Source organism: Periplaneta americana, chromosome 17 (genome assembly GCF_040183065.1).
Source record: "Periplaneta americana isolate PAMFEO1 chromosome 17, P.americana_PAMFEO1_priV1, whole genome shotgun sequence".
NCBI lineage: Eukaryota > Metazoa > Arthropoda > Insecta > Blattodea > Blattidae > Periplaneta > Periplaneta americana.
Window position 1 is genome coordinate 18,143,970 of NC_091133.1, and position 12,249 is coordinate 18,156,218.

The window sequence follows — 12,249 nt, forward strand, 5'->3', positions numbered from 1 at the left end:
TTATTATTTATAGGCATAGTTGTACCACAACCTGGTCCTCCTGCCAAACGCCCCAACAAGGAGGTGGGACCAATACGGGGACCTGAAGGATTTTCCCCAATGATGGGACGATCTGTTATTAATCATCTTAATGGAAAAACAAAAATCGCTACAATGACTCGTTCAGGAAGTGGTCGCAAACAAGTGATCTCCTGGATGGATGCTCCTGATGATGTTTACTTTCGATCTACAGAGGGAACCAAGTAAGTTTACCCATCATTGTGCTATAGATGTGTCATTTGGAAACCCCTAATTCTTCTGACATAATCAAAATTTCTCTGAAACATTTCTTGCATATAAGTGTATAAAAAAGATAACTGCGACACAAGATGATCCGCAAATTGTATAAGCATTTATAGACTTGTTCTAGGAGTATCTTGAGTGAAAATGTTCATATGGAAGAACATGTGTGGACTTCTTACTATATAGGCCTAGCACTGCAAGAAATTGTGGTTTCAGTAAATGCTAGTATAATTCTTCTACATATGAATGAGTTCAACCATATATACGTTTAGCATAGCTTTTACCACTGCCTTAGAAATAACAAAATGTGTAATTCTCTATACACATTTCTTTGATGAATGGAATCTAAGTAAAGGATGGGTTTTAATTAAATTCTGGCCTAAAAAATTGGTACCATTTTACAAACTACATGTTCAGTTTCATTACAATTCACTATTACTGTAGAACTAGGGAAGAAGAGGAGACAATGAAATTTACAATCATAAAAATACTTTTTACAAACTTTTTATGTTCTTATATTATTACATATGTGAAGACAGTGAGAAATTATGTGTAGTATGCTAAATATAATTATCACATACTGCAAACAAAACAATTGTTGAGCCTGGTGCTCTAGTCCTACAGTCACTGAAATTAATGTGATATTGCATAGTGAAAGCTATGACGTTGCATTTTCTGTACTTCATTAAATGCCTGCCCGGATGGCTCAAGCGGTAGGGGCACGGCATGTCCCTATCGCTTGGTCCGAAGGGTTGTGGGTTCGAGTCCCACCTCGGGCATGGGTGTTGTGATTGTATTAGTATAAGTAAAAAACAAAGGAACCAAAGGTAAAACAAACAGTAAACAAAAATAGATAACTTTGGAAAACGGCCTCTGGCTGGTCGAAATTAAAAAAAAAAATTTTGCACACAGAAATGTAATAAGATATTAAGCCTACTGTTGTGTTGGTGCCATGAAATAAGTGCTAGAGATTTTGAAACTCATAAACCCATATTTGTACAATTTACGGAGTCAGAAGATGGTGTTTGCCCTTGAAATTGAGACAAAATATCTTTGACCTGCCAATCCAGTATATGAAGTTAACACAGTCATTTCAGAGTAATGTTAAATGTAGACGTACTGTAGATTGTACTGCTTGAATTTTTTTATTTAACTGCAGAAATTCTTGATATACCGTATTGGTCCGAATATAAGCCGCACTTTTTATTCAAATTTCAAATTCGAAAAGTTGGGGTGCGGCTTATTTGCGCGGCCGATAAATTTAAACTTGAAATGTGGCGCATGTTGCTACCGGTAATTTTATCATTTTGAAATAGAGCAACAATGCCACGCGCTCGTGTTTGAAATTGTCAGCAGTCGTATGGTATATGACGCAACAATGTACCAGTCTTCATATTACAGTGATCGTACTCTTTTGTATGATAGGACAGATTAAAACAGTTTGTACGTAGCTACGGGTTCAGCCATGAGCGGAAACGTAGAAAGAAAAGCTTCAACAAGCTTGGGAATTCGGCGCAGTTATGACGCTAGTTTCAAACTTGCAGTTATTCGTCATGCTAGGAGTACGTCTAATAGAGAAGCCGGCAAAAAGTTTAGTGTGGATGAGTCTAATGTGCGGCGCTGGATTGCCTCGGAGGATAAACTGAAAAATGCCAATACAACCAGAAAATCTTTCAAAGGACCCAAGGCTGGGAAATACCCTGAACTAGAACGTAGGGTCCTTTCCTTTGTACAAGACAAAAGGAAAGAAGGGATGCCTATCTCTCGACAAGTAATCCAGGTAAAATCGTTGGAAATAGCGAAGACCCTAAACATTCCACAGACAGAATTCCATAGTATAGGTTGGTGCCGCAGGTTTATGCGTAGAAGTGGCCTTGTTCTCCGACGAAGCACTTCATTAGCACAGAGACTGCCAGAGGATTTTACTGAGAAACTCATCAACTTCCAGAGGCACGTCATTGAATTGCGTCAGCGCCACTCTTACCCATTACACCAGATCGGCAATGCCGACGAGACGCCCGTATTTTGGGACATGCCGAGCAATATGACAGTTGACAATAAAGGGGCGAAAAGCATATCATTGAGAACAACTGGAAATGAAAAACAAAGAATTACTGTGATGCTGGCGGTTACGGCAGATGGAGGAAAACTGCCTCCGTACGTTATTCTGAAGCGTAAAACTATGCCCAAGGAGAATTTACCTAAGGGATTAGTGATTCGTTGCCAAGAGAAAGGATGGATGACAACCGAACTAATGGTGGACTGGCTAGCTACGGTTTGGAATCGCAGACCAGGTGCGCTGCTCTGTAAGAGGGCTATGTTAGTATTGGATGCCTTTAAAGGTCACCTCACACCCGAAGTAAAGAAGAAAATTACTGCATTGAAGACAGACCTAGTCGTCATACCTGGAGGTATGACATCAAAATTGCAGGTGCTTGATGTCGTCGTGAACAAGCCTTTTAAAGACCATCTCCGAAAACAGTATTCGGATTGGCTTCTAGAAGGGGGTCATGCATTCACTCCATCTGGGAAGATCAAGAAGCCATCTGTCAGCCTTATGTGTGAGTGGATTCTCTCTTCATGGCACACGATATCACCAGATTCAATCATCAAAGGCTTCAAGAAATGCTGCGTGTCTAATGCTCTGGATGGCAGTGAGGACGACGTACTTTGGGCGGAGAGTGATGAACAAAGTGACAGTGGTGAAACAAATACCGGTACCGGTAGTAGTGAAGTCAGCAGTGACATTGGAGAAGACGGTGATTAGTTGTACCGGTATTTTTGGTGGTTTACCCACGTAATACTGTAATTGAAGAAAAAGTGTTTAAATAGTGTAAACAGTTTTGTAACTGGTTAATGTGACAGGTAAATTTCACTGCACTCAATTTTCCTTTTTTTCTCATTCTGCACTCAATTTTTCTTTTTTTTTTTCTCCTTTCCCCCTAAAATTAAGGGTGCAGCTTACACTCGGGCCAATACGGTATATTTTACTGAGGCAGGAAATAACAGATCAAGTTTGTAATTCTGTTAGTGAAGTTCATATTAATAAATAAATATTGGTTTAGTTTTAGATTAGGACTGCCATCATCTAAGTCTGTTTTAAGTTAGATATGTTTAGTTCTTTGAATAAATGACGCTGATGTGTTCTGTTCATTGATTATCTCACCAAATAATAAGACACATACTTGTATTGTTGTGTTATATCTGGTATAAAATAATAGTAGCTTGCGTAGCATTATGCTAGTGTTCGTGTACAACTGTATGGTTACCTGAGGTTTTTTTGTTTTGTTGAATTTCAGGAGAATGAGAAGACAGCTAACGGGAACAGAACTTCGTAGGGCAGCGAGGAAGCCTTGGAGAAAATTGAATATTAGGGGGATGGATGAATTGGTGGTAATTCTGGACTGACAGAATGAAATAACTGATTGTCAGTAACTTTCTCTGGCACTAGAGTCATGAGTCCCTGCCTAAAGGTGGGTTAAAAATATGGCTCATCCACCCACTCTCCTGTGATGGAAGGGTAGACCAATGTTAAGGGTGCTTGTTTGCGTGTGTGAATAGTTGATCTCCGTCTCTGTGAAGAAAGGAAGCACGATGTTTATGTGAACATAGTCATGAAGGCAATAACTTTTGATGTACTATAATATTTAACTGGATTTAAAATTAAACATAGCCAACAGCAGGATACAAACTTGTTCTTCTGTGCACAAGCAATTTTCCCCACCAATCCAGCAGTTTATGTGAGTGGTTGAAGGTGTGGACTTAAAACTGTTAAGCACAAGTTTCAGTGTGTCCACTTGTATGTATCTGGCTTGAAGATAGTGAAAGGAAAATACACTTTGTTAAAATTTGAATTCCAGTTCTGCATGGATGGAAAGGAAGATGATGAGTATTTTCATGATTCCCTTCTACTGTAATTTTTTAATGAAAGATTGGTATATTTTACAGACTAATGCTCGAGTACAGTTCCATTATTGGATGTTCACTGTTGACCATTCCTCTTTCTTCTATCTTCTTAACAGAACAGTGTATTGTGAACTTGCAAACAAATCCTTATGTAAGAAACAGTATTTTGGGTGGGGTAATGTGGGGTTAGAGTCTCAATTGCATCGTTTCTTTTTGCTCATGGTGCACTTTTGTTTTTACTTTAAAGCACAAAACTAATACTATACGTAATCATTCTTCCGAAATTATTGCAGGCATACAAAGTTGGAATCTGGTGCTTGCTAAGTTACTGAAAAATGTAAAAGATGGTTTTACACCATGCTTTGAATCTGTGTTGCCAAGGAATTGTTTTTGTTACATTGGTTATGAAGTTGTGGGTGAATAACTTTGCTGCACAGAGTATGGTAGTTGAAGTGTTGTCTTGTGAAGTTACTACATTGTCAAGTGGATTGGTGCTGCAAAAAGGATTGATTTTTACATAGGTCGTGACAGAAGACAATGTTATTATCATGTGAATCGGGTTGTGATGTACAAGAAAAAAATGAAAAATGAAAAAATATGTACGAGGACAACAATAGTTGTAAAAGTTTGCATTGAATTGAATTGAATTGGTTTTTGTAACAGGCAAGGACGTGGAATCTCAAGAATCAGAGGTACCAAGTGATAGATTTTTTATATATACGTTGTATCCACATTACATCCCGTATTCTATTTAAACATTTTTCTCTTCCCAATGTTGACTGTTCAAATTGAAACTTAAAAATCACAATGCACAAGTGATATGGTAATGTGCAAGGAGCACGAGGACTCGTTATTGTAGAGATTATGGAACTTCAGCATAATCTTGCCTGCATTCATCCAGTTGCTACTTGTTTGCATGCAGGAGCATGAGAACAATTTTTTTGAATGAATGTTCAAGAACTGTTTGTAAAGTACAAGAAGAATCATTCTCAATTCTGTTTCATTCAAGAGAGACTTTTCATCTTGTTTGATGAGATATTGTAATTTAATATTTGAATGAATATTGAGGATCTTAGTCTGACGAGCTAGCCCATTGTTAATTTCTCCCCTTCCAGTCTGCTGTGTCCTCTCATTTTTGTAGTTCTAAAGCCTTTATATTCAGTGCCCTTTCACACCAGCCTGTTGAGTTTCAGAACCTATTTTAAATTGGAATTGTAGTATTGACTAGTGTACAAGATTTATCTACAGATTTGGACATTTTTAAAAACTATTTTAGTAGAGAGAAAACTGTTGAATGAGGTTGAGTCCTGTTGTTTTTGGATGCACATAAGTTGCACAATTTGTTTTTGTTTTATTATTTTTTATTTATTTTAAGTTTATATATGAAGCCACACAAACTCAATGCTACATGTTCATTCTTTTCTATTGCCCACAATAACCAGGCTCTTACCTCCCAACAGATTCGTCATCATACTCTTGACTGTCTTTACTATTAGAGACAGATGATGAAAATTTTCATATTACTACATAATTTATTTGATTAAAGTTTTCTCTTCATGTTTAGGCCTGGTGGTTTTTAGTGGTACTGTGTACTTACCATACTGGTCAAATATAAAGATGGAATTCATAAAGAACCTTTGTCATTCCCCTGTTTCCCATGTGGTTGCAATCTGTTTGCCTTCTTTAAGACCATTTGCTCACCTGAAGAGTTTTTTTGTCACATTTTATATTGTACAAACAAGGAGCTATACATTTGGCACTTTTCTCAATTGACATTAAAATTTTAAGGACATTGATTACATTCTACACTATATTTATTTTCTGTAGCCTATCCCATGAGAATATTCAATATCTGTGAAATATTATATAATCCTGGCAAAGGGAACTCGGTTGAATATCATTATGATATTTTAATATTTGTGTGTCCAATCATCTCCGTCCAGAAATGCATCAATCCCTCCCCAGAAGATGATAGCTATGTGTAGGTTTAAATATTGTTCGATAACGTAACATCAGAACATATGGCTTGGTGATAACATAATCAAGCTTGTAAGTTCTAAAACTATTTTCCCTGATGGTGGAAACTGTATGTAATTCTGAAATGTCAAATTCCAGGATATGGTGGAATGCCCGAAAGTCTATTTCTGAACATATTCACCATAAAAACGTAAAAACTCGTATCTTCTAAACATTTTTTTTTTCTTTTCTCCAGGATGTAAACATTGAAAGTGGTTTGAAATATAAGGTTCAGTTTTTCGTTATTGTGTATGATAGACATGCACATTGTTTCATTTTGTTCTTAACTCCTCTATCTCCCTCCCCCCCTTTTTTTTTGTGTGAACATAATGTACGAGAGTAAAAATAAAATTAATTAAAAAATTTTACTAATAACTGGTTTCATGAAAATAAAATTCTACATACCAAATTCTTGTAGATTTTGTGCTGACACATTTCACTGTCTCACAATTTATTGTACTATTTGTATACTGTTTCAACAATTTATATAGTGCTGTTTTAAATGCATTTAAAATTATTTTTATCGAGTTTTCCGCAGTATGTTCCACACCTCTCTCTCTTATGACAGATGGCAGTCTTCGGCCATTTAGTGTGCTATTCACCAGAGAGATGGCTGTTCTACTGCAGAAAAGTATTAAGAAATGTCTTCTTAAAATGTATCCATTTAATTAATGGAAAGGGCTTTTGAAATTTAATGAATTATTATTAATGAGCCCATTCATAGTTCGTTATGATAATGCCGTAATTTTTAACTTAATCTCGACTTCTGAAGCTTAAAATATTTGTTAATTCCATATCTTTTGAGAACTCAATAGTCTTGTAGAGAGACTGGTTTTGGAGGGGTTGGGGATTTCACGCCCTCAAACTTTACACTTTTCTTTTGCACAATATGAACATTCCATGATGCATTGCTGGAACAGTGAAGGGTATAAAATACTAACTTATAAAGTATATCATGCTGACTTTTGAGACTCTAATGGTGCACAGGTTCGATACGGAAGCTCTGAAGTAAGTACAGTAAAACTCTATTCTGTTATCATTAATTCATTCTTAACAACTGTGATATTTATCTAAACTATGATAAATCCATGTTTTAATAATTTATTCCATAATTCTAACACAATTACTTATAAACGTATTTTGATTTGTAAGCTAAATCATATATTATGATGAATACCTTCCATATCACAATCACGTCTGAAATTAACAAACCCTATTTAATCCATTATATTTCATATAACACTTTTACATAAAAGCAAATTAAATGGTGTGTAATGTCGAGAAAATCATTTTAATAGTGATATGAGCAGTTTTATTTCGAGTCATTTCTGCTACTAGTTTACCTGCCTCCAAATTACCAATAGTATTTCATTTGAAATCGAAGAAAAGTTTGGTTGTGACTGTGCTTACCTCTAGACTCAGAGTATGCGCAGTTGGATCCTAGTGAAAGGCTGTAGATTTTTAGGCAAAAGTATATGAGTGCATTTTCCATCAGATGAAGCAAACTGTTGACTGTGTAATAGATTTACTCCATGAGGAAGAGCTTTTTGTTCATTTATTAAAGACAAAATCCTGATTCCATGCTCCCTGTTATTCTGTTAATTGTTGATATCAGACAGGTGTCAATTCCGTAATGATCGAAGAGACTTCTGCCGAAGAATGGGAACATATTGATTTATAATCTTTCTAACCCAGTGCCAATTGTGTAATAATCCTACCAACATACTAGGTTGAGGTGCACATGTTGAAAATGGATACCAATTAAGCCAAGAATAGTTGGGAAGAGCCAATAACTTGGTCAGTCTTTAGAAACCAACAAATCACTTCAAAGAAAGTGACATTTATAGCTCTCTTCATTATTTTCACACGTACAGTATGCCTTTCGAGTCATTTTGTTTGAAATAAAAACTACACGATGTGACTGTCATTCAGCAGGAATGTACCAATACATAATTTGAAGGAAAACAACTCTTAGTAGAAATGACAAATATGGAGATGACGAATTTACAGCTTTCTTTGTAATGATTGATGATTATCCTGCACAAGAAGGAAGATCATTCAGTAATCGAAACAGTGAGATTAGCCAAACATAAACATCACTAGATACACTGAGTAGAACACCTAATTGAATTAATATTGTTTTTAAGCTGTTTTCTTAGATTTTGAACAATAGCCTTCAGCTATTCCCTCAATAATGCCTTCACTTTCTTCGTGAAAGTTTAGTAAGACTATTGAAAGAAAGGATTGAGTTATTTATAGACATCATCCATTCAATAAGTGAAGCAAATTGATTTATAAAAGGCTTATTATACAGTGGTATATAGTTATTTATGGTACAAATATTAAAAATAGCATTTTATTTTGTGAGTAGGGATATTTGCGAAATGAGACCACATGCTGAGTTTAACAAATCCTGTGAACAAAAAATCACTTTTGACATGTGTGTCATACACTAATTTTTAGACAGCCATTCCTCAATGCTGGTATACTGCTTTATTGCTGCTCATTGTAATAGGAAACTTTATCAAATCAAAAGCAAATGGTGGTGTAGCTCAATGATAGAACATTCCATTGCAGATTGAGAGGTCTCTGGTTCAAACCTGAGTGTTACCTAATTTTTATAACTACAGTTCATTCTTAATTATTGTTTTATTTAGTTACCAATAAAGTAGTTGAAGCAGTTTACTTAATTTGAATAAGTTTCTTAACAAAAAAGTCATCCTTAAGAGTAGGCCTTGCATTGTTTGAACCCTTTATTGATCAGTTGCAATTGCTGCCCTGTGATATCTGGTGGGAAACAGTTGAAAATCAGCATTAAAAATACTTTTCATATGTTACTATATAATAGTCAATTTTTTTTAACACATTTGTCTAACATTAAAAGATCTACTTTCAGGAATGGCTGTCTAAAAAGATATTTAGCTTCCCTTCGATACTGTTTTCATCAAAAAGTATGTAGCGGTGAATGTTTGTTGGTTGGTTGGTAGGTATTTAATGTTGAGCAGTTGATATCATTTGCACTTTATGCACTCATTATTTAGCAGAAAGACTGAAAAATTGACTGTGAAGAAAATCATATCTTCATTAATATTACAGGAAGGGTACCGGTATGTATGAGATTATGCAATATCAATTTTGTGTAAATATTTATAATAATAATAATAATAATAATAATAATAATAATAATAATAATAATAGAAGAAATGTCGCACAATGTGGATGTTTTATTTGTTCAGTTTTTGCAGAAGTTTGTTAGTGAGCTGTTTCTTTTTTTTTTTTTTTTTTTTTTTTTTTTTTTTTTTGCACCAAAATAGATTATATCGGTCACAGTTCAATCCACATAATTTGCACTTGCACCTGTCTTCCAGGTCGTGGTACTTTCTGTTTGGCATATTCAATGGTGGAATCCATGTACCGCGAATCTAGTTACTGTGTGTCGTAAGTAGTATCTGGCTTGTGTCCAATCCCTGTAGATCATCGCGTCTGTGGAGAAGAAATCTGGCCATAGCTCTTGTTTCTTCTTGTTTAATTCTTGTAATAGTTCCCTGTAGCCTTCGGTAGAGGGCAGCAGAAGCTCATCACGTAGTTCTACGAAATTGTTCCTTTGCTATTATGTTAGGTGTGATGGTGTATACTTTGACAGACTTAAGGCTCGTTTGAGAAAACTGGCTTTCACTTTTTCTATGTCTTCTAAGTTCTTCTTCTTCTTCTTCTTCTTCTTCTTCTTCTTCTTCTTCTTCTTCTTCTTCTTCTTCAGGCTTTCCCAGATAATCTCTAGTCCGTAGGTTATGGTTGGTGCCACTTTCAGGTGAAACAGGGTGATGGCTGTATTCAGTGAAAGTTTGCTTAGGTTCTTTATGCTGTTTGTTGTCATCTTTGCTGCTGCAATTCACTCTTTGATGTGTAGATCATATACATCTCCTTGTGTTTGTAGTGTAATTCCTAGATACTTAAAATGCTGGACGTTTTGCAGTGGTTTGTTCTTATACACCAGATGGTCTTTTGCTGAGAGTCTGCCTCCTCTTCTAAAGGTCATTCTTACGGTTTTGTCCTTGTTCAGTGTTAGATCGTTTTTTGTGGCCCAGGTGGCGAGTTTGTTGTGTAAATATTTATAGAGTCTTGTAAGTAGTGTGAATGTTGTTACTGTAGATTTTCGTTAATTAATAACTCAAGTTCTTTTATTAAATTAGATGTACTGCAGAATTTCTCCTCTTTTTTCATTTGCTTTTGAAGTGTTGAAATATTTGATTAAATTATTATATTCTGGTATTCTTTTAATACAGTGTTAAGACATAGGTGATTTAGGAAAAAAATTTGCTACCTTCCTTGGCAAAGAAATCAGCTCCCTCATTACCTGCATTCTGCAATCTGCAGGGACTCACAGAAGTACCAATCACTTATTTAATTTCACCATTATGCTCTAGAACAGCGTTTTTCAACTTGTGGCACACTAAATTTGTCATTTAAAATCCCACGACACACGCATGGCTCCCTTTGGGAAGGAAGTAAAGCTGTGGGTCTTATATCCTACATACATTATGTGGCATGTAAAATAACCCTGTGCCTGATAGGAGAAATCAGGCAAAATTTGTTAACCATTTCTTCCCCCAAGTTGAATTTTAACACAGTAACTTCTGCGGTTGAAAGTATTATCCCTTCCCAGCTAGTCACACTCTGCTGCTTACCTTAACTAGTATACTCATACTGCCTTTCAGAATTTGTTGAATGTCAATTTTTCAACATGTGGGGGGGGGGGGGTAACGAAGCTGAGCATGGCGAAAATGCATTCCTAACATTTACTTGATGATAGAGGTTTTTGTTTCAGTCATTGTCGCTGTATGTTAAGGTGATGTAAATTTAAGACACACTGCTTGAAACTGAAATAGCTTTCACACTAGGTACATATCAGGAATTCATTGTCGCCTCATCCTGCAGATACTTGGAACTTGGAAACGAATTGTATATAAAATGAATCTAATACTTATGAATTACCAATGAAGTCATTTTTCTGCTTCTTGATATTTAATAACAATATCGGAGTACTTCTTCTAGCATGATATTTGAAATGTTCCATAACCATCTGCTCTTCCTTTGGACAACTTTTTGGTGATCATTGGAAGCAGTCATCACCCAAAGAATCATGACAAGTAACTATAGTCACGACGCTGCTATTTCCGGTGTGACTCCGCCTCTTTGCTTGCGTCTTAGGAAGTGAAGGCTCTATAAAGTCTAGGTAGGTAGTATTGTTCGCCATTTTTGTTCTTTCGTTCCCGAGCTACCATATGAGGAATCTATTGCCACACCGTTAAACATTATCATGTTGTAGCTCCTATGATAATAAATCAAACGCACTATAATTCAGCAAATAATTGAGCAGCAAATAACGTCTTCGTGTGCTTTCTGTGAACGCCAACAAAAGAGCCAAAATGGCGGGCAATTATATTAAGTATTTATGGAGCCTTAAGAAATGAATAACGTCTTCATAAGCGATTCACAAGACACACACGTTTAAATGTAGCCGACCTGCAACGTGATTGGCTGCCGGAAATTAGAGCAATGGGACTATAGCTAGTACTTAATTACAGTTGTTAGCATAGCTCAGGTGGTAATACAGTATGTTTGCCTGCTGATACAGAGCTGCACTTAGGTATGTGTTCGATTTCCATTTGGGATGACTACCTTTTTGGAGTTTTTCCCAACTGTAAGGTGAATGTCAGCTTCTTTCCATCACCAATTCCATCGATGCCAAATACTCTAGTACAGTGAAACCTCTCTAACCTTGACACATATGGTTCAATAAAAAATTGTCCAACCTAACCAGGTGTCCAAGAGAAGTAAAATTTTTTTAGCATGCAATGTAAAGGAAATTACTGTACATAATGTTAAGGAACTACAGTATTCAAACACTTTGTCATTTAGTTGCGAACTCGTTTTCTTTCCCCATCGCAATTTTGTTCCCATGCATTTAATGTTGAAGTCCCATTATTGCTAATGTTTCAAATTGTTAATTTGAAAATCCCAAACTTCTGCAATTTTCCTACAACT

General features: G+C 35.9%; 1 protein-coding gene across 3 annotated transcripts in view; it reads left to right on the plus strand.

Moving 5' to 3' along the window:
• MTA1-like (metastasis associated 1-like) overlaps positions 1–5,269 on the plus strand; it is a 469,434-nt gene extending 464,165 nt beyond the window's left edge. For all 3 annotated transcript variants that reach the window (XM_069817155.1, XM_069817153.1, XM_069817154.1), the window contains 2 exons: positions 14–242; positions 3,582–5,269. In XM_069817155.1, the coding sequence (XP_069673256.1) occupies positions 14–242; positions 3,582–3,690 (338 nt within the window). In that variant the 3' untranslated portion in view covers positions 3,691–5,269. The remainder of the gene's footprint in view (positions 1–13; positions 243–3,581) is intronic.
• The last annotated feature ends 6,980 nt before the right edge of the window (positions 5,270–12,249 follow it).